Raw genomic sequence first — 23,304 nt, 5'->3', positions numbered from 1 at the left:
TGGCAATTGTGAGTCATTTTATGTAGCTACAGCACCGCTCGCCCAGGGCAGTATTATTCACCTATTTTCACTGAAAAATGTATGAACAATCTCGGAATGAAATATAAACCATCCAGCCCCTTCATCAACCTGCACTGACCAGCATGGGGAAGTATGGCTGAGCAAACAACATGAACGACACGCTTGCTGTATACACCATACCACTAGTTCTGTAACAGGGTAAAACTATTATACGCCACTAAACGAATGTTAAACGAGGGGGCACTTTTAGCTTTTTAAGATAATGGCACGACCCAGGCGACTGTGTGTGTGCCTGATCCTTGCAAAGTGTAATTAGGCAAATTTCCCACCAGATGGTGCAGCCTTTCACACTTGGTGTACACTAGAATATAAAACAATTGTAATGTATTGCCGCCCTGTGTGACTCCACTGCTTGGGATGAAAGCCTCCCTACGCTGTGTTAATCACGGTTTTTTTTTAACCAACCCACAATGTTCAGTGTGGGTTGTTAAGACATTACTCACCCTTGATATTAGCCAAGGCCGGGATTGGATTTAAAAATAAGCAATTTTTTTTTTATTTTAGCAGGTAAGGCCCACTGAGCTATGTAGCTCTTTTTCAGAAGCGACCTGGCCACAAACGATAGCTCAACGAAGTGGCTTACCACGTGGAAATGTATTGTATCCGAATACTCTAAAACGAATGTTTCTAAATGTGGAGGGAAAAACCGGAGGACCCGGAGAAAAATCTACATGACCACGGGGAGAGAGAACGTGCAAACTCCAAATATACAGCAGGTGTCAGGGTCGGGATGGAACCCACGACCTCCTGTATTCCAGGCGAGGGAGTTAACATCTCGCCACTATGGCAGCCCATATGCTTTAACGACTGTGCCACTGCTCCACTGCTCCACCCCCAGAGTATATTACACTACAGTATTTAAAAATATCACCGCATAAAACACTTCAGTTTGTAAAATAGGATTTAATCTATCGGAAATTCATGTGAAAGAAATATACAGTAATGCACCAAAAGGAAAGTGTTATTTTGTTGTTGTTACCTAATTTTAATGCTGCAGCCAAACTTTGCCTGGGATCTTTATCATTCACCGCCCATGTTTTTGCGGGATTTTTCCAAGCTCTGATCCCACGTTCAGCTGGCACATCTGGTACGAACACTTCTAATGCAAAACACACACACACAAACAGCAATGTATATAACTCAGCCGGGCTGGAAACAAACACCAAGCACCATCTCTTATAATGCGCACATATGGTTAAGCTGTACCAAGCATTTGGTTTGGATGTAAAATAATTTGTGTACAGACTGGCAGCACCCACCCCAATTAGTCTTACACCGCCCATTTCCATGAACCACGAAATCAGTCGAAGTGCAGTCATGTCACCCCCTGCCCCAAACGACACGCAAAATAAGCGCGTATCATAGATCAAAGCAGGCTGATTGGGGTTTAAGGCACCACGGTGGAGAGATGTTAACTACCTCGCCTGGTATACAGGAGGTTGTGGGGTTGACCCCGACAATAACGCCTGCTGTATATTTGGAGTTTGCGTGCCTCTCTCCCCGTCGTCGCGTGGATATTTCTCTGGGTCCTCTGGTTTTTCCCTCCACATTTAGAATCAACATCATGAGTTGAAGAGTATCTGGCTGCTATACATTTCCACATGATAAGGCCACTTTGTTGAGCTGTCATCTGTGGTCAGTCGCTTCTGAAAAAGAGCTAAATAGCTCAGTGGGCCTTCCATGGTACAATATTTGTTTGTTATAGTTTTTAGATGATGCTTTGCAAAGTGTAATTTAGTAATTCTCCAGAAGGTGATGCAGCCTAACAACGTGTGCTGTGCATTATATAGCTATACAATGCACAACACGTAAAGTTTCCACGGCTAATATCGTGATAAAAAATTGAATGTTTTGAATTAGCCCACAAAGTGCCGACAACAACACTCTTCTTCGCGTTTGACGTCTGACCTTCTGGATTTTGTCCTGATGATGTCTGACGTAGTTTCAAATGAAACTGCTACGTTTGTTCGTGAGAATTGTTACATTTGTAGCGACATCGTGAATGTCACTGTGTAATGCCGGCTCTAGCGAGGCACGGCGTGCGATGCATTATCATCGCAGACACCCCGTAGGTGGGTGTAGTACCAGCCCTAGAGGGGGCTCGGTGAGCGCTGGGATAGCGCTCAGTGGCACCACGCGTGGCGTGCAGTGCTGACTCCTACAGCAGGGAGTGTGGGAGTGTCAGCCATATGATGAGGTTACCCTAGGCCATGGCACTCTGGTTGACCCCGGAAGGCACGTGACAAGTAAGATCTACACAGGGGCCCCCGGCGGGGGCTAAGGGGTGGTCACGTGTCAGGGTGAGATCCTACGGGAAGGGTCGAGAAACGATAAGAGGTTTCTCGAAGGTGGTCATGGCCAAGGGCGGGGCCGGCCACGACCCGGGAGCATATAAACCGGGTCCCCACAAGAACCGGAGTTCTAGCATTGCTGTTGTCATCTGAAGATCTACGATCTACGTTCTACGTCCAAAAAAAAGTCACCAATACGTGGACGAGTACCCAAGGTCGGGTCCTGTCCAATGTAGCTACTCCCAGTAACTAGCGTAGTTGGCCTGGTGGTCCACCACCACAGGTTATCCGGTCAAAGGGGCAGTGACCCCTTTGTGTTAATGTGTTGGTGTTAATAAATATGTGTTGCCTCCAAGAAGTACGTCTGCGACTCGGTTGAATCTATTACACATTTAAATGCTTGCGCACGTGGAAATTTAATTGCTTTGGTTGTGTCTGGAGGTGGAGGGTGCTGACGACACAAATATGGCGAGGTCGTTTAGGTGGCCGAAACACAGCAAAGAAAATTAACTGATTCAAATATAATGCCAAAAAATGAAATATATATTTTTACCAGACTTCACAGCTTCTTCCAGACCACCGATGGGTAATTGCGCAGTCACTCCTGGCGATGCTGATGAGGCATTTACCCATGCCGTTCCCGTCATTTGAGGATTCTTGATTATCTTTACGTACACTGTGAATACAGACACAATGGCACAGGAATGCAGTTGGGCAGAACAAAACACAGCAAGCACCAGCTCGTAGAATTCACGAATATGGTTAACCATCAAACACCAAGTTGGCCGGGAATTACCCATCGGCATGGATATTACTTTTGCACCCCACTCCTATGAATCGCAGAACTCGAGTAATTATTAAAATTAGTCGCCATCCAAAAACCCTATTTGCATGTCTTTATTGGCTACCAATTAAACTAAACTATTAAATATTGTTTAATTTTACCAGGTAAGGCCCATTGAGCTATATAGCTATTTTTCAGAAGCGACCTGGTCACAAATAATTACTCAATGGAGTGGCTTATCATCATGTGGAAATGTATTGCAGCCAAATACTCTGAACGCATGTTTTCTAAATGTGGAGGGAAAAACCGGAGGACCCGGAGAAAACTTCACGTGACCACGGGGAGAACATGTAAACTCCAAATATACAGCTGGTGTTAGGGTCTGAATAGAACTTCCGACCTCCTCCATACCAAGCAGGGTAGTTAACATCTCGCCACCGTGACGCACTATTTGGTCAGGAGCCAACATTTCTTGCGTGGGTTTCCTTTTGGGGCTGGCTGAGCGGAAATAGATATATCGGGGAAAGACCTGCCCATCTCGCGAAAAATCTTACAAATGCAGCTTTTTTTTTAAACTTCCAAATCGAGTTGGCATATGCCAAAGGACCACTGTTAACTTCCCACTAAGTGGTGCTCCTTTTATCCACCGCAGAGGAACGAAGGGCTGAGTTCTGGACATCATTATAACTTGCAACCTTTCGCTTGTAAGCTGAGTGCTCTAGCTTCAGTTTCAACTAGCTGGATATTATACTGGTAGGAACCTCCTGGTTACACCAGCCCACAGGGGATTATTGTGTCCGTCCGTCGTGCAGAGAGGGGCTGGGTGGGGAGGGAGGGGCTGGGTGGGGAGGGGAGGGTGGGGAGGGGCTGGGTGGGGCTGGGTGGGGAGGGCTGGGTGGGGAGGGTTTGGAGGGGCTGGGTGGGGAGGGTGGGGAGGGTGGGGAGGGGCTGGGTGGGAGGGGTGGGGCTGGGTGGGGAGGGGCTGCTCACCCCGTGGTGCCCTTATAAAACTCAACGTTTAACCTATTCACGCCGACTTGTGCCCGCCCTCACAGTCGGGCATATTTGCGGAATACACCACGCCGTCGTTGACCCTGGCCATTGACCGAGCAACCCAACGTTCCTTCCAGCTCCCTCCGCAGGAATGTGTTTTTTCTTACTGCTGGATTCAAACCACAGGTCTGTGCACTCGTAACCCAACGTCTGCCCAGGTAAGATCACGGGCCTTTGCGCAACACACAGATAATGTGACAGTATAACAATGCTTATAATCATGCGCGCAGATTTTTCAGAAAGTGCAGAGGTGGTACCATTTTCTTCGTGTCCAGAATCGGTTGGATCATCACGGGCATTGTGGATCAGGACCGGAGGGCTTGGGGCGACAGTGTTCGGGGGTCTCAGGGTGCCCATGTCTGTCTCAAATAACAACACGAACGGTCAACATTAACACGATCAGTACTTTGTTTTTTTAATAGCTTTCTTTATTTTAACAAAGTCACTTTGCATTATGCCTGTCAATTTTTTTTATATTTCTGTTGGTTAAGGTTTGCCGCAATATTGCTTCCAGATTCTTACAGCGTGGCCATTCTCATTGTAAGGCAACATCTCAGTGGCGTGATGTTAACTACCACGCCTGGTATGCAGAAGGTCATAGGTTCAAACCCAACCCTGACGCCTGCTGTATATTTGGAGTATCATGTTCTCCCCGCGGTTGCGTGGATTTATCTCCGGGTCCTCTGGTTATTCCGTCCACATTTAGAAAACATGTATTTTGAGTATTTGACTGATATAAATGTTCACGTGATAATTCCACTTCGTTGAGCAATCATTTGCGGCCAGGTCGCTTCTGACAAAGAGCTATATACAGTGAGGAAAACAAGTATTTGATCCCCTGCTGATTTTTTACGTTTGCCCACTGACAAATAAATGATCAGTCTATAATTTTAATGGTAGGTTTATTTGAACAATGAGAGACAGAATAACAACAAAAAATCCAGAAAAACGCATGTCAAAAATGTTATAAATTGATTTTAATGAGGGAAATAAGTATTTGACCCCTCTGCAAAACATGACTTAGTACTTGGTGGCAAAACCCTTGTTGGCAATCACAGAGGTCAGACGTTTCTTATAGTTGGCCACCAGGTTTGCACACATCTCAGGAGGGATTTTGTCCCACTCCTCTTTGCAGATCTTCTCCAAGTCATTAAGGTTTCGAGGCTGATGTTTGGCAACTTGAACCTTCAGTTCCCTCCACAGATTTTCAATGGGATTAAGGTCTGGAGACTGGCTAGGCCATTCCAGGACCTTAATGTGCTTCTTCTTGAGCCACTCCTTTGTTGACTTGGCCGTGTGTTTTGGGTCATTGTCATGCTGGAATACCCATCCACGACCCATTTTCAATGCCCTGGCTGAGAGAAGGAGGTTCTCACCCAAGATTTGACGGTACATGGCCCCGTTCATTGTCCCTTTGATGCGGTGAAGTTGTCCTGTCCCCTTAGCAGAAAAAACACCCCCAAAGAATAATGTTTCCACCTCCATGTTTGACGGTGGGGATGGTGTTCTTGGGGTCATAGGCAGCATTCCTCCTCCTCCAAACACGGCGAGGTGAGTTGATGCCAAAGAGCTCCATTTTGGTCTCATCTGACCACAACGGGCATGTATATGTGCTTTCTTGAGCAGGGGGACCTTGCGGACGCTGCAGGATTTCAGTCCTTCATGGCGTAGTGTGTTACCAACTGTTTTCTTGGTGACTATGGTCCCAGCTGCCTTGAGATCATTGACAAGATCCTCCCGTGTAGTTCTGGGCTGATTCCTCACCGTTCTCATGACCATTGCAACTCCACGAGGTGAGATCTTGCATGGAGCCCCAGGCCGAGGGAGATTGACAGTTCTTTTGTGTTTCTTCCATTTGCAAATAATCACACCAACTGTTGTCACCTTCTCACCAAGCTGCTTGGAGATGGTCTTGTAGCCCATTTCAGCCTTGTGTAGGTCTACAATCTTGGCCCTGACATCCTTGGAGAGCTCTTTGGTCTTGGCCATGGTGGAGAGTTTGGAATCTGATTGATTGATTGCTTCTGTGAACAGGTGTTTTTTATACAGGTAACAAGCTGAGATTAGGAGCACTCCCTTTAAGAGTGTGCTCCTAAGCTCAGCTCGTTACCTGTATAAAAGACACCTGGGAGCCAGAAATCTTTCTGATTTTTTTGACATGTGTTTTTCTGGATTTTGTTGTTATTCTGTCTCTCACTGTTCAAATAAATCTACCATTAAAATTATAGACTGATCATTTCTTTGTCAGTGGGCAAACGTACAAAATCAGCAGGGGATCAAATACTTTTTTCCCTCACTGTAGCTCAATGGCCCTTACCAGGGAAAATAAAAATAATTTAGGTTTAGTTAAAAGTGGTCTCATTCTATTGACTCCGAGCGTTGGGTGGCATTATGTCTGTGAACCAACTCAGTTTGTGATCTCTCCAGCGAGAGATAATGTGCATTGGTCACCTGGTTGAGTCCATTCTTTGATCACCTCCTCATAATCAGAGCTGGAAAGTAAAATATTTCAGATCGTCACTTTTTGTTGCGATTGATACAAGCCGTCTATCCACAACTATTACAGTATTAGCACTGCCCACGACCATTTGAGCATGGAGACACTTTGAACTTAGAATAGAAGAGTACTCAACACATTCATCAATAACACGACGTGGCCTTAAAAGAAGATATATCTAACTCTCCTGTTTCCCGTCCAAGGACGGGTGTATTGCAGTAAATCTGAAACTTGCAAGCGAAAAGCAGACCGCCACGTGATATTCATTGCATCAGTGCGTGTGCAATTTGTAAGGGCGCGGTGACACAGACCTATTTCATTTAAAGGTTATAATCCCTTGTTCATCATGACGTCATTTCTACTTTGATGCCTCAAAATCGTGGCGGAGATCGCGTGACGTGAGGGTTCTGCCTTTGTGGTGAGGGTTGTTAAGTTGACGCCGAGGGGTGGGGAGGAGGCGCCTCGGTCCCCCATGTTGAGTGACGTCAGCCGCTAATTTTATGAATGGGGGGGGTGTCCATTTGGAGGACGTCACCTGTTTATGATCATTAATGAGGGGGCGGGGGTCCATGTGGAGTGACGTCACCTGCTCATGATTATTAATGAGGGGGGCTGGTCGACGTGGAGTAACGTCACAAGCGATACGCACAGGCATTGTGAGATAAAAATATTCTTTTTAATTATTTTATATATTTTTTATAATTTAAATTTCTATCTACGTGACTTTACCGAAATAACCACAGAATATGAATTCCTGCAGTCACGAAAGTTTTAAGTCAAAATTCTTGGTTCATTATAGTAGGTAATAATAATTCGAGGGGGTGTCCATTTGGAGGACGTCACCTGCTCATGAATATGAATGGTCTATGTGGAGTGACGTCACGAGCGTTACGGACATTCCTGGGTGATTATAGTAGATATAGGCAACGTTTCAAGGCAATGGCCCTTCATAGCACATGGTGCCATGGTGGCGAGATGTTAACTACCTCCCCTGGTATACAGGAATTAGTGGGTTTGATCCCGACTCTGACGCCTTTATATTTAGAGTTTGCGTGTATTTATCCCCGTTGACACGTGGATTTTTCTCTGAGTCCTCCCGCTTTCCCCTCCACATTTAGATACATGATTTTAAAGTATTTGGCTGCTATAAATTTCCACGTGATAAGCCACTTCGTTGAGTTATCATTTGTGGCCAGGTCGCTTCTGAAGAATAGCTATAAACAGTGGCTCAGTGGGCCTTACCTGGTTAAATGGAAATAGTTTAACCATTACTCGATTTTTATTTTACCAGATGAGGCGCACTGAGTCATATAGCTCTAATTCAGAAGTAACCTGGCCACAAATGATAGATCAAAGAAGTGGCTTATCGTGTGGACATTTATAGCAGCCAAATACTCTAAACGCACTTTTCTAAATGTTAAGGAAAAAATCCACGTGACCACAGGGAGAGAGACATGCAAACTCCAAATGTGCAGGTGTCAGGGTCGGGATTGAACCCACGACCTCCTGCATACTAGGCAAGGTAGTTGCTTGTACAGAATAGTCACATGGTTAGCGGGTTTGCCAATGAGCCAGTTTTCACAACGTCCAAAAATACCCAAATATATTACTATCAAACATTACAAAAGTGGAATTATTAACAATTGCCCAATGCGTGTAGCTATTGACTCAAATCGCAAATGTTAAAACCCAATAATTCCGACGACCAAAACATCATTGTCTAATCATTTTCGTAGTCTTCGATGTTACAATTGCAGAAGAGATCATTTCATAGCAATGGTCCGTCACTTTATTTTAAGCAATGGAATTGGTTCATGATATGTGAAGTAATAAACACGAAACCAAGGTTGTGTGTAAGGATGCTCACCTCGGGAGCGGACTGCTATGTGGTCTGCTCCCACGTGGCTCTGAAATACCAAAAACATTTTCACCTTATGTAGATGTATATAGCAGCACATTCTTCCAAGGCACTTAACAACAATTCCAAAATTGTACATAAGATGATAGTGGTTGAAATGAAAAGTAGGGTTATTATTAAAAGTAGGTGGTGTAGTTATGGTGACAGAAGAACGGGTGGGAGAGGTTAAGGAGGACGGGTTGTGGTAGTGATAGGGGTTTGTGATAGGGGTTAGTGATAGGGGTTGGGGTAGTGATAGTGGTTTGTGATAGGGGTTGGGGTAGTGATAGGAGTTAGTGATAGGGGTTGGGGTAGTGATAGTGGTTATTGATAGGGGTTGGGGTAGTGATAGGGGTTTGTGATAGGGGTTGGGGCAGTGATAGGGGTTAGTGATAGGGGTTGGGGTAATGATAGTGGTTAGTGATAGGGGTTGGGGTAGTGATAGTGGTTTGTGATAGGGGTTGGGGTAATGATAGTGGTTAGTGATAGGGGTTGGGGTAGTGATAGTGGTTTGTGATAGGGGTTGGGGTAGTGATAGTGGTTAGTGATAGGGGTTGGCGTAGTGATAGTGGTTTGTGATAGGGGTTGGGGTAGTGATAGTGGTTTGTGATAGGGGTTGGGGTAGTGATAGGGTTGGTGAATGAAGGTGTTAGTGATAGGGGTTGGGGGGTTGGGGTAATGATAGTGGTTAGTGATAGGGGTTGGGGTAGTGATAGTGGTTTGTGATAGGGGTTGGGGTAGTGATAGTGGTTTGTGATAGGGGTTGGGTCAGTGATAGGGGTTAGTGATAGGGGTTGGGGTAGTGATAGGGGTTTCTGATAGGAGTTGGGGTAGTGATAGGGGTTAGTGATAGGAGTTGGCGTAGTGATAGTGGTTTGTGATAGGAGTTGGGGTAGTGATAGTGGTTTGTGATAGGGGTTGGCATAGTGATAGTGGTTTGTGATAGGAGTTGGGGTAGTGATAGGAGTTGGCGTAGTGATAGTGGTTAGTGATAGGGGTTGGGGTAGTGATAGTGGTTTGTGATAGGGGTTGGGGTAGTGATAGTGGTTTGTGATAGGGGTTGGGGTAGTGATAGTGGTTAGTGATAGGGGTTGGGGTAGTGATAGGGATTAGTAACAGGGGTTGGGGTAGTGATAGTGGTTAGTGATAGGGGTTGGGGTAGTGATAGTGGTTAGTGATAGGGGTTGGGGTAGTGATAGTGGTTAGTGATAGGGGTTGGGGTAGTGATAGGGGTTTGTGATAGGGGTTGGGGTAGTGATAGGGGTTTGTGATAGGGGTTGGGGTAGTGATAGGGGTTTGTGATAGGGGTTGGGGTAGTGATAGTGGTTTGTAATCAGGGGTTGGGGTAGTGATAGTGGTTTGTGATAGGGGTTGGGGTAGTGATAGTGGTTTGTGATAGGAGTTGGGGTAGTGATAGTGGTTTGTGACAGGGGTTGGGGCAGTGATAGGGGTTAGTGATAGGGGTTGGGGTAGTGATAGGGGTTAGTGATAGGGGTTGGGGCAGTGATAGGGGTTAGTGATAGGGGTTGGGGTAGTGATAGGGGTTAGTGATAGGGGTTGGGGCAGTGATAGGGGTTAGTGATAGGGGTTGGGGTAGTGATAGGGGTTAGTGATAGGGGTTGGGGTAGTGATAGGGGTTAGTGATAGGGGTTGGGGTAGTGATAGTGGTTTGTGATAGGGGTTGGGGCAGTGATAGGGGTTAGTGATAGGGGTTGGGGTAGTGATAGGGGTTAGTGATAGGGGTTGGGGTAGTGATAGGGGTTAGTGATAGGGGTTGGGGTAGTGATAGTGGTTTGTGATAGGGTTTGGGGCAGTGATAGGGGTTAGTGATAGGGGTTGGGGTAGTGATAGGGGTTAGTGATAGGGGTTGGGGTAGTGATAGGGGTTAGTGATAGGGGTTGGGGTAGTGATAGTGGTTTGTGATAGGGTTTGGGGCAGTGATAGGGGTTAGTGATAGGGGTTGGGGTAGTGATAGTGGTTTGTGATAGGGGTTGGGGTAGTGATAGGGGTTAGTAATAGGGGTAGTGATAGTGGTTAGTGATAGGGGTTGGGGTAATGATAGTGGTTTGTGATAGGGGTTGGGGAAGTGATAGTGATTTGTGATAGGGGTTGGGGTAGTGATAGTGGTTAGTGATAGGGGTTAGGGTAGTGGTTAGTGATAGGGGTTGGGGTAGTGATAGTGGTTAGTGATAGGGGTTGGGGTAGTGATAGTGGTTTGTAATAGGGGTTGGGGTAGTGATAGTGGTTAGTGATAGGGGTTGGGGTAGTGATAGTGGTTTGTGATAGGAGTTGGGGTAGTGATAGTGGTTTGTGATAGGGGTTGGGGTAGTGATAGTGGTTTGTGATAGGGGTTGGGGTAATGATAGTGGTTAGTCATAGGGGTTGGGGTAGTGGTTAGTGATAGGGGTTGGGGTAGTGATAGTGGCTAGTGATAGGGGTTGGGGTAGTGATAGTGGTTAGTGATAGGGGTTGGGGTAATGATAGTGGTTAGTGATAGGGGTTGGGGTAGTGATAGTGGTTTGTGATAGGGGTTGGGGTAGTGATAGGGGTTAGTGATAGGGGTTGGGGTAGTGATAGTGGTTAGTGATAGGGGTTGGGGCAGTGATAGGGGCTAGTGATAGGGGTTGGGGTTGTGATAGTGGTTTGTGATAGGGGTTGGGGAAGTGATAGTGGTTTATGATAGGGGTTGGGGTAATGATAGTGGTTTGTGATAGGGGTTGGGGTAATGATAGTGGTTTGTGATAGGGGTTGGGGTAGTGATAGTGGTTTGTGATAGGGGTTGGGGTAGTGATAGTGGTTTGTGATAGGGGTTGGGGTAATGATAGTGGTTTGTGATAGGGGTTGGGGTAATGATAGTGGTTTGTGATAGGGGTTGGGGTAGTGATAGTGGTTTGTGATTGGGGTTGGGGTAATGATAGTGGTTTGTGATAGGGGTTGGGGTAGTGATAGTGGTTTGTGATAGGGGTTGGGGTAATGATAGTGGTTTGTGATAGGGGTTGGGGTAGGCTTACTCGTAGGGAGTCAGAGACAGGGAGTAACAGTCTCAGGATGATGGCCCAGGAAGAAGAGATGGGTGTTGTTTTAAGGGAAGCAGGTTAGTGAAGAATATTGTTGTTTGTGCTGCAGGCGGAGTAGGTTCCAGTAGAGGGCAGCGAGAAGGGAGAATGAACGATGAAGCAAGCCTGGGCGCAGGACGAGGGAGGCACAGAGAGGCACAGCAGATATTGGGAGCGTAGAGTTCGGGATGGGACGTAGTCAATTTTGGGAGAAGCAAGATAAGGAACTGAAAAAAACCGACATTTAATTACGCACTAATGGGCATTGCATTTAAGGGCGGAACGGAAGCAGGTTTGTGAAGATGAAAACATTCTAATTGCACGTAATTTTGTAGGAATTACGAGTATGTTTACCATATTTTGATGGGTGGGTTTCCAGGCGGACCATGGGACCCTGGCCAGGAATTTCTGAGACAACAATACAAGTTAAAAGAAACAATTTGACGTCATTACAATTTTTTATTATTCAAGAAGCAGATTAGGGGCCGTCCATAAATGACGTCACGCGATTTTGGACGATTTTTGACCCCCCCCCCCCCTTCGTCATAAGGCGTCACAAAAAGTCAGACCCCCCCTCAAATATGACGTCACAAAGCTCTGCCCCCCCCCCCAAAACCATATTTCCATTTTGAAAATAAAACATGCTTCAAATTGCTTTAAACTATAGTCATTATAGTGCGTATTTAATGTGGCGCTGCACTCTGATGTTGTAGGAGTGTTGTTATAACAATTAATGTTGTTATAACAATTCTATATTTATTGAAAGTTGCGCATTTTGATTTGACATTTCTCAACCTTCCCCCCTCGTCACACATCGTCAAAAATGTCTGACCCCCCCCCCCCCCCTAGGTGCGTGACGTAATTTATGGACGGCCCCTTAAACACTTGTTATGACATCTTATGGGTCTGAATATGTGCAGTAATCACCTGGTAAAGGTCGAAAAGCCAATGGAAGTGTCCCACAGCCTATGCTCTGACTTCTTGACCTGCAAAGCAACATCATGGACAGTTACCATGACTGGGTATTCCCCAGGTATTGTTTTGCACTTACTATACCTGGGGGGAGCGGTGGTGCAGCGGTTAGCGCTACAAACCCGGTGGCCCGAGTTCGATTTCCCGCTTACGGCCAACACCAGTGATGATTATCCGAACCGGTCATGGGCCTCCCCTCGTTCGACTCAGCCTCAAGGTGCGGAGTGTGTAAACATCGCCACTGGGGAGACAAAGGCAGCCGGGGGCGATTGTTGGCCACCCAACCCCTCGTGTGTCGTGCCGGCCTCCATAGGTGCTCGCTAACAGCACCTTCCCTAACAGTCTGTCTTTGTATTGCACTTGAGTGAATCACCTGCCACCAAAGAGAGACTTGCTTACTAGTGAATAAATGGTGGAATCATCTCAGCCTCGTTTGTGTTCGTTCACAAAGTTCATCCACGGCACCACAGAGGTACAACATACTTCTCTTTCGGCTCCACTTTTGAATTCCCTCCCATCGTCTCTCTTCCCAAGGTTGCTATGACCTTGCTCAGTGAAGGAATGTCTCTCACTCTTTACCCTGTTGCACCTTTGGTGTTTTCGGCCTTTGGGTTTCTGCCCAGCAACCGTCATCAAAATGTAAAATGTATTGGCTTAGCAACTGCAAGTCTAATCCAACTGGACAGCAACAACAACCGACATTCGCCACTAAGTGGCGGTGACGTAACCACGGTGCTTGTGTCATGCTAGCAGCTAGATGCACTTTGAGGCCACTGGACAGGATATTATTGATACGTTTTTTGTTATTCGTTTAACAGTAACGAGGAAGAAGCAGAGCAACTGATTTGCGTGGACATGTTGTAGAAAGTGTCGTATTCACAAATAAGAGATTACATTCCACCCGTGTAGATTCTGGACTTGAGTCTTATGCAGACATCGCCAAGGAACATTTTTGGCCTGATGTTGGCCATAATTTCGCTATTTCTCAGTGGAACGATGACCGATTTCACAAGCACTCGGTCCGCCCCCCTCTCCTCCCCCTCATTTCACATTTTGCAATTCAAACCACGGCTGATTTCACTTCCAAATGAGCCCATTCCATCACCGGAACGTTTACACGTGACCCCGTGTGACCAAATATTCAAGAAGGTAGCAATTGTGTGCTTCTGACCTGTACTTCAGTGTTAAAATGTATCTGTTATCCACAGCAACTTAACAATGAGTTTTTTGCCTGCGGTAATTTCAGATTTTCTTTGTAAAATTACATTTCAAGAAGCAGTCACCTGGTTTTTAACAAGAGAATACAGCATTGTAGGTCTATTGCAGCTTTTACGGCCAACAGCGAATCCATTCCACTGTGTTATTGTAATATCGGAAATTTACCTTGGCAGAGTTGAACCTGATGCAGAATGTCCTGAAATGATATACAGCACAGTAATAATTTGACAAATTGCTTCCAAATATGCATTATTAAACAAATATAATACATATTCTTGGTTCTTTCGGTAAAGTCACGAAAGAACCAAGAAGAATACATTTAAAATGTTCTTGCTGTGGATTTCACACCTGATCATGATTGCTTGTGTTGCAGTCGAAACGTCGTGAGAATTTTTATTGTTTTATATTTATATTATTTTATTATTTCCCTTCTACGTGACTTTACCGAAAGAACCAATAATATGAATCCCTGCAGTCACGAACGCTTTAAATCGAAAGATAATACAATTTATTATACCATTATTTGTTCTAAAAAATTAATTAATAAATGCACAGCTGTTTGCAAATGCACTCTGGATGAAGGCCTCCCCACGTCGTGTTGATCATGGGGCTTGTTTTGGGGCCTTACTCTACTTTACGAAAGTGTAAAAGTTATCTTCTTGGTTCTTTCGGTAAAGTCACGTAAAATGGAAATAATAAAGTAATAAAAATTAAACATAATAAAAGAATGTTTATAATAAAAGAATGTTTTATTTTATTTTTTATTATTTTATTATTTCAATTTTACGTGACTTTACTGAAAGAACCAATAATATGAATCCCTGCAGTCACGAAAGCTTTAAATCGAAATGTAAAAGTTATGTTAAACACTTCCATTCATCGTTCCGCATAACACTACAATATGCCTTTTTTTTCTTCATCCAAACGGCCAAATCTGCTCCAGAGTTTTCTTGCTTTGAGTGAAGGCTGCTGGATAGCGTGCATTTAGAGAGCCACAGACTAAACGGTATTGTAACTAATTGGCTCACAAGTGAAGACATCACATTTATCCCTCGATTTAAGACCGAAACTTGAGGAGTTATCTACAACTCTGGCTGTCCGCCTGATGATGTTGGTTATAATTACGGGTGAAACGTCGTACTCCAATTATAAATGTTGTAGGTTTAATGTCCAACACACAAGCCGTGTGCAGAACTAGTAACGAACTGGCACGTATTGTTTACGTGAAAAACCTTACTACTTGGCTGTGTCAGGTGGTGGCGGGTTTAACTGACACATTTATATTTACACGATTTAACCAAAAAAAAATCTATTACGGATATTGTACTATTACACGGAGAGACCGATTGGAGTCTTTTACTCTGAGCAAAGGGGTTCGCTTAGCATACATTAGCTGAATAAGCCCTACAACTATAGGCCCCAATGTTTCCAATTTCGTGCGATTATCTGTGACGGACATGAGAAGTCAATGTCACATATTGCGCGTGGCACTCTTAAAACTATAATTTGCACTTTCCTGCAAACTTTACGCACTACACGACAGAGGAATGTCAGCTTAAGACAGGTTAAATATCACGTGCCTGTGACAGCTGACTCGGCAGGACACTTCACCACCTAGGAAATCATATGCACTCATTAATACGCGTAAGTCCAGTCACAACGGTAGTATTTAATATACTATATGAAAAAAGGAACTGCATTGTGCCATGTGAATGTGGGAATTCCCATGGCTATCGAAGGCAGCCCTGGAAGATGATATGGCAAGACCTCTTTTAGTGCCACTTACTACTATTTTTATTTTGCCCGGTAAAGCCCACTGAGCTATGCAGCCCTTTATCAGAAGCGACCTGGCCACACATTTTATCTCAAGAAAGTGGCTTATCACGTGGGCATTTTTAGCAGTTAAACTCGAAATGCATGTTTCAAAATGTATAGAAAAAAACTGGAGGATTTGGAGAAAAATCCATGCGACCATGGGGAGAGAGAACATGCAAACTCCAAATATAGAGGCGTCAGGGTCAAGATCGAACCCACGACCTCCTTCATACCACTGTGAAGCAAGACGGCGTGCAATTATGATTAATCCACCTGAAGTATTTATCCGGGGGGGGTGGGGGGCAGCCAGGGGCTTGAACCACAAACGTTCGCAAAAGCGGCAAATCTCGCTCCCGCTGGGCCATGCGACTTGCCCGTGGTGTAGCAAGCAGCAAGCGGGAATTTAGATTTGTGGTGGCGGACACCATGCAAAGCAACCGCACGCGTATTTACCATGAGCTGCTTCTGAAGATCAAATTGATAGTGCTGCAGATGCCTGCGCAGGAAAAAATAAAGATCGGCTGTTAATTGACACCGCAGAACGGTGGAACACCTTTTTAAATGATAAACGGACGATTGAATTAGTTGCATGCAGGAACAGCCATGGAGTGTCGGGGGAGGGGGGGGAGTTGAACCCTCAGTGGGGGCCGCTTGAGGGGGGTGGGTGCTTAGCCCCCCACTACCACCCCCCCCCCCCTTAAATTTTTGCAATAAAGCTTAAAAAAAATATTGACAGAAAAATTAGCACTGAAGCGATGGGTATCCCAGCCTTTCACCTCATTGGCATATATAATAATTTTTCAACGGTTGTTTAACTATTGGTTGTATCATGCCCCCTCTGAGTTTGTATGTGCACCCCCTCTAAAACAAGTCACACTACAGGGATGTGTACGAATATCTGATATAAGTCTTTTGTATAAAACTGTCCATTTCCAGCAATTGGCCTATAGATGACTGTGATTTTTGTTTAGGTATATTGCTGTTGTGAGCTTTATTTTTCCCTTACCCATTTGGCTGTTAATGTCAAAACATGGAGCAAAGCATTTCATATTAATTTTGGAGCCTCCTTCGTTGGGCCACACATGTGAAAAAGAGATACCACTGGTTTGTATTTATGTTGATCTTCTTTCACACCGTACGTAGCCAACCGTGCTAATCGGAGGTGCGTGGGAAGGACAACAAACTAAACACAAAAAGCAGTTTTAGAGAAATTCGTTTTCAATATATATAAGTGTATAAGTTCCAGTGGCTTCTTAATATTGGAAGGAAGAGCGTTTCAGACGGCTGCAGTGACCGTCTATGTTCGATGGTCAGCTAAAAGCCGCTGCTGCGAGGCTGACCGGAGTTCGCGTGATGGTTTATTCTCCTTGCCGAGACCAGCGAGGTGTTGTGGTTCATTTGTGGCGAGCGCTTTGTCTGGTGTAATGAGTTTTACCTGTGATTGCAAAGCATGACCAGGTGGTGGCATGGCAAGAGCGCTCGACTCACTTTCACAAGGGTGTAAAGTTCAAGGTGCGGTCAGAATCTTTATTTATACCGGAGGAATCCGATGAGCTGTGAAGCTCTTTTCCACAGATGTCCATTTGGCCGGGCAGTTGACTCGATGAGGTACCCTTTTTGAGTACCACTTTGAGAGTGAGAGAGAGTCATCGGTGGAAATTGCACATTCCTATGTTGGGGGCGAATATCCAAAGGACAACCGCTATTGGCTTCCCCACAAAGTGGTACCCATTTTATCGACACAGGAGGGATGATGGATTGAGTCAACGCCCAACCAGCATTTGAACTCTTCTACCTTCTGATTGTGAGCCACTACCCTCCACTGCTGAACCATGGCTCTGAATCGGTGGTGGTTCGTTCACTAATCCGATGGTCCCATTGGACCTGTGAGTTGCCGTGTTTTAATGGTAAAATGTGAGTTTGATTGTTTTACTGGAATTCAGTTGGCTTGCTGATGTCCGCGTTTGTACCACCCTTTGGGCGTTTTCTTTCTGTAAAAAACAATATCGACAGTTTTAGCGCGAGCGCGATGCAATTGTTTTCCATCCCTTTTAGTTTCACTCTCAATGACGTACAACAACACAATGGTACGTCATCAGCGCAACTCGTATGGGTCAAGTAAAATGCAAACGTACACTTGGCGCTGTCCAAAATATTTCACAGCACAAGTTCTGAATACGTGTTGCGTTAGCCTTACACAGTACGGTAAAAGCCAAATACTCATTGTAAACGCTGTTGTAATGTTGCTTTCAGTTGATACTTATATTACTTAACAACAGTGTTACTGATAATTGGTTCTTTACCCTTCTATCTGGCAACAAACTGACACCTTTGTTGCCAGATAGAAGGGTAAAGAACCAATTATCATATTTTTACTGGCAAATGAGGTTCCCATAACAGTGTTACTTTGTTAAAAAAGTGGGAATTTAAATGAACATCCGCCAAGTTTGATTTCTGTTTAAAACCGTTACATGGTCACTGGATTATGAACCGCGTGACAATTCCCCCCAAACCAAATCCGTTAGATTTTTCATGAAATCAGAAACCGCGTTGCAGTGACTCACAATCGATTTTGCAAAGCGAGTCTCTCATGCGTAACACCTGTACTGTGGTGCAGTACCTTGCTTCTTCATGACGGTATACTTGGGAAGAGCGTCCACGAACATCTTGAATTCGTTTTTGTGTTCGAAATACAAGGCCACATTCTCACCCTGAAAAAATAAAATCAGTGAAATCGTGCAAGTAAAACAGGACACACAAAGGTTGAATTCAGAACAACGAGAATAAGTTCCTGTATGTCCCGTTGTTAAATAACTTCCGGACGAAAGGCCTGCCATGTCATGTGGGTCATGGGGGAAGTTATTTGTTTGTTAACAATACTTCCCCATGCTGTTCAGTTATCACCTGCTACTCATGTTTACCATCGCTGGGAAGCAAATTCCGGCTTCTGGCTTCATTACACTGTGAATCAAAACTAAACTTCGTTTTTATTTTGCCAAGTAAGGTCCACTGAGCTATATAGCTCATTTTCACAAGCGATTTGGCCAAAAATGATAGCTTAACGAAGTGCCATATCATCACGTGGAAATGTATAGCAACAGCCAAATACTCTAAACGCGTCATGTTGATTCTAAATGTGGAGGGAAAAACCGGAGGACCCGGAGAAAAATCCACGCGACCATGGGGAGAGAGACACACAAACTCCGAATATACAGGCGTTATGGTCGGGATCAAACCCACAACCTCCTTCATTCCAGTCGAGGTAGTTAACATCTCGCCACTGTGGCGTCTACTGCTCCATCCATTTGTACCCATTACATAACTAAAATAACATAGGTTGCTTGTCTATACGATTCTTTAGACGGTATTGTGTTGATGCATGCAGCACCCTCATGAAACACTCATCTCTGTTGTGCCACGTTCCTGTGGCAGGGGCCAGTTTCACTGTTGCCTTGTTCTCCCACAAAGTGGTACTCATTTAATTGACTTTGAAGGGATGATGGATTGATTAATCCCCCAACGAGGCGAGGCACGCAATGAATGCAGATTACATTTTTATTTGAACGGGTAAGGCCCACTGCGCTATGTAGCTCTTTTTCAGAAGTGACCTGGCTATCACACATGATAGCTCAACGAAGTGGGAAAAGCCGAAGGACTCGGAGAAAAATCCATGCGACCACGGGGAGAGAGACACGAAACTAAATAATATACAGGCTGCAGTGTCGGGACCTCTCGTATACCAGGAGAGGTAGTTAACATCTCGCCACCGAGGTGCCCGGTTCATAAAAGAGATGTTGTCTCTTTTATGAACCGAACCGAGATGTTGTCTCTCTCGGCCGAGATCGGTGCATGGAACATAGTCATCAGTAACGGCATTCGCAATGTTTAGAGGACAAGCTTGCTGTGATGCACTTACTCCTTCTGACTTAAATTGCAGGAGTCGTTCGTCTTTTTGGTAAAAAATGTCCTTCGTCACTTGGCAGATGTAGCCCTTGGGCATGTTGAGCTATGGGGTGGAGGGAGAGATGTCACAAAGAATGAGAACGAGGAGACCACGCTTCAGTGCGAGAAAGTATCCATGTGCTCAGACATACATTCGGGAAATACTCGTCTGGTGATAGACTTGAACCAACTGTGGACATTCCACCGTGTCATCATGGGGGCCAGCCTCTCTATAGAACAACCACTGTTCCCACACAGCCGTACTTATTTTATATGACCCCAGTGGAATCAACGGCGTGAGTTGAACCACGACCAAGGTTTGAAATGGGAACTCTATGATATTTCCAAATTGCGAATTTGAGCACAATGGCGCCACGGCACCTGTTGTGAAAATGTATTCATCATCGTCATCGTTGCCATCAGCCATGATCGATCCACTGTTGGATAAACTTTTACCCCCACATCTGGGGGGGTTCCACTTTCTATAACTTTTTGATTTAGGCCTTCTTAAAGGCTCTTATAAGTTAGCTGACGGACATACGTTACGATGGGCTTTTATAATAGAAGTCGGATAATAAAACGGTATTCATCGTAGGAATGAAGAGCTTAAATCACCTTGTAGAGGGCGACGAATTGAAAGTTGCCTTTTTTCAAAAGGCAAATCCTCCCAGAATCCAGTGTGTTCCACTGTCCAGAACATTCATTCAAATATTTACCACATGCCGATTGTATTACCTGCAGAAACAAAACCCAGAAAAATCACCGTTACAATGTGAGGATGACAAGTGCACAGTCTACACTGACACAGATACGCATGCAGAGACACACAGAGATGGAGACAGCGAGACATGGAGATACGTAGACGCACACATAAATACATAACACAAAGGGCTAATATTTCGTATAGCCTTTAAGAGACCGCCGGGGATGGCACGTACTGCTAGCGAGCACGGAGACATAGCCTCGGAAATACACACTGGTGCAGATGTAATAGTGTTCCAGAAGACTTGGACGCCGGGGTTGGAGGCACACGTATTTATTCCGTGTCGGTACAGCACAACACTGGAGGGGGTATCGGCCCCCTCACCCGTTTAACTGGGGATACACTCTCTAGCTACGCCTAGCCTACCCCTGGGTCCTCCACTAACGGGCTAGGGGAGGCTAGCTAGCCCGACACTGGTAAGTCGGGCTCACGGTACCCGGAATCCCAGACCAGCTCTTACAAGAGCACCGGCTCTGGCTCTCGGGACCACGCCGCTGGCTCGATCCTGTTCGGCCCTGATAAGGGCGGCGATCCAGGGGAGTCCAGGGCTCTATCTACGACGATCTTCAGTCTTCACTGGTTAGCTTCAACATCTCTCCCTGAGCCCTCCGGCTCATCCCCTTTTATACCAAAACCCCCGCTGAGGGGTGGGGCCCCGGGGGATCCCAGCTCCGAGTCAGCCCCCCAGGCTGCCCGATGCGGACGTCGCTGGGAGCACCTTCCCGTGCACCGACATAGCCACGCCCACTGTGTTTCTTTCCCATCTGATCCCATTGTATAACAGCCCCTCCGTAACACCCCTACACAGACACTGAGAAACGGACGCACACAGAGACGAAAGGGAAGGTGGCACTCGCTAGGAAGTACGTTGATGCAGAAAGAGGAACACATGGATCAGAGAACTTACACAAGTTGGACTCATCATATTGACTGTTCGGAAAAGTAAGTGGGTTTGGGACAGGAAATGTCAATGGAAGATACGATGGATGAGATTAACATGAATTAGACTAACAATACGTTGGATGAGACTAAGATGCATGAGGCTAACCATGGATGAGATGAACAATGGATGAGACTAAGATGGATGAGACGAACAATGGATGACACTGACAATAGGATGGATGAGACTAACAATGGATGAGACGAACAATGGATGAGGCTAACAATACAATCACTTGCCTCGAACAGTCTGTTGAGGCTATTTGGAGGGGTACCTTTGTTTTTGTACGTGATCGTGCGTCCTGGTGACTTCATGCTGCCCTTTAACGGACGCAAGCTCGGCTCATCTCTACCCTAACGCCCTCCCGTGGCGTTAGTTTTACATTTCAGTGAGCCCAGCCCTTGGGTCAACGTGCTGTTAGCGAGCACCTATTATGGCTTGCTAACAGCAGCAAGCCATAATACTCACTTTGGACACCCAAATAATGATGATCTGAATTGACTCATCACTGAAAATCGAACTCGTAAGTGTGCTGAGTAAAAGTCAAGCGCGTTAACCACAGTGCCATCCAGTGCAGAATACAAGGAGAAACAGTATAGCCCAAGAATAGTACAAAAGTGAAGGGTTAGTTGGGTTAGATTGCATAAATATAAATGCGTTTTTAACCCACCACCACCCGATACAGCTAAAGAGTACGGGTTGTCATGTAAACAGAACATGCCAATTAATGACTACATCAGCACACCGGTGTGTTGGAGAGTAAACCCACAACATTTACAATTTGAGTACGACGTTTCGCTGGTGATTACAACAAGCCAGGCGATTTGCTGGCAGACCTTACTAATTGGCTGTGTCCGAGGTTGGTGGGTTAACAACACATTTATATTACACGATCTAACTCCAAACCCCCCTCTCCCCTTTATTATGGATAATATTGGTCGCGAAAGCCTACGTGTTACAATGAAGAAGAGCAAACTTTAATAATAGGTAACTTATTTTGGTTTACCCACGGGTTAATAAAATCCAGATTCGAAGCCGGGACTCAGGCGGCGTCAGCTCAGCACTCGGCGCTACGAGCCAGCAGGCCACCTCCGCCTGCAGATAGTCTACGAATGCAGTGTTGAATTACACTCACGACACCGCGTTTATGCCTTCTTCTTCTCTTTTACACCCGGGTCAATTACATTACAGTCGTTATAAAGTCACTTACTTTGCAGTCGTGTCCAAACAGAACTTGGATATCTGCAATTTCCACGTGATTGAGCGCCATATCTACTTCGAACTTGCTTGCACTGTGATGTTGCGACTACCCCGGCATACCCTGAGTACTGTTTATGATTTAAATATTTATTTTAACCAGTTTCCTCGAGACGAAAATAGAATAACGTTGGGTTTGGCGTGGAGGATGTTAACGACACATATTTGCATGCAGGTTCGGCCCCATAGTTCAAAATACCCGTGCTTATCTCTCCACAATGTGGGGGTTTTGCATACTCAACAGTATCAATTGATACTCTCATCTTCGATATTTTCAAACGGCACCAATTTATCTTCTTGGTTCTTTCGGTAAAGTCACGTAGAAGGGAAGTAATAAAATAATAAAAATAAAACATAATAAAACAATTCTCACGACGTTTCGGCCACAACGCAAGCAGCAATTTAGTATAGCACAGCTAAAGTCGAGCTCGGTTCAATAGCAGTGAAGCAGCGTCACTGACATTCTGGATTCCAGGACAGTCAATGAAGAGTCCATCGACTGTCTCTGTCCTCCAATGAGCGTGGGGCGGCAACTCGTCTGGAATGATGAAGCTGAACCAGCGGTGGGAATTCGGAGATAAACGTCCCGTCCATCATTGCCATTGTCAGACCAGCGAAGGCAGTCGAATGTCACAACGATCGTTGTTGACCTCCTTCGAAGCTGCCTTCGTTGTATCCACCACCTCAGAGGGATAATGGGCCGAGTTCATCCCAAAGTGGCGTTTGAACTCACAGGGT

At 45.3% G+C, this 23,304-nt stretch overlaps 1 protein-coding gene across 3 annotated transcripts in view; it reads right to left on the bottom strand.

Annotated features, from left to right (window-relative positions):
* LOC133351657 (uncharacterized) overlaps nucleotides 1–22,654 on the bottom strand; it is a 28,344-nt gene extending 5,690 nt beyond the window's left edge. The window contains exons 1-15 of one of the 3 annotated variants that reach the window (XM_061567027.1): nucleotides 22,520–22,654; nucleotides 20,222–20,341; nucleotides 19,581–19,670; nucleotides 18,285–18,375; nucleotides 17,598–17,655; nucleotides 16,118–16,160; nucleotides 15,430–15,463; nucleotides 14,015–14,045; nucleotides 12,587–12,645; nucleotides 12,014–12,067; nucleotides 8,574–8,613; nucleotides 6,661–6,701; nucleotides 4,467–4,568; nucleotides 2,926–3,048; nucleotides 1,061–1,180 (exon numbers count right to left, since the gene is read on the bottom strand). In XM_061567027.1, the coding sequence (XP_061423011.1) occupies nucleotides 1,061–1,180; nucleotides 2,926–3,048; nucleotides 4,467–4,568; nucleotides 6,661–6,701; nucleotides 8,574–8,613; nucleotides 12,014–12,067; nucleotides 12,587–12,645; nucleotides 14,015–14,045; nucleotides 15,430–15,463; nucleotides 16,118–16,160; nucleotides 17,598–17,655; nucleotides 18,285–18,375; nucleotides 19,581–19,670; nucleotides 20,222–20,341; nucleotides 22,520–22,579 (1,066 nt within the window). In that variant the 5' untranslated portion in view covers nucleotides 22,580–22,654. The remainder of the gene's footprint in view (nucleotides 1–1,060; nucleotides 1,181–2,925; nucleotides 3,049–4,466; nucleotides 4,569–6,660; nucleotides 6,702–8,573; nucleotides 8,614–12,013; nucleotides 12,068–12,586; nucleotides 12,646–14,014; nucleotides 14,046–15,429; nucleotides 15,464–16,117; nucleotides 16,161–17,597; nucleotides 17,656–18,284; nucleotides 18,376–19,580; nucleotides 19,671–20,221; nucleotides 20,342–22,519) is intronic. The other 2 variants (XM_061567028.1, XM_061567029.1) reach the window with 2 other exon arrangements.
* Between the last annotated feature and the right edge of the window lie 650 nt (nucleotides 22,655–23,304).

This window comes from Lethenteron reissneri, chromosome 38, assembly GCF_015708825.2.
Source record: "Lethenteron reissneri isolate LAM-NWPU_2019-01 chromosome 38, ASM1570882v1, whole genome shotgun sequence".
NCBI classification, from domain to species: domain Eukaryota; kingdom Metazoa; phylum Chordata; class Hyperoartia; order Petromyzontiformes; family Petromyzontidae; genus Lethenteron; species Lethenteron reissneri.
This window is presented reverse-complemented; position numbering and strand designations above follow the sequence as displayed.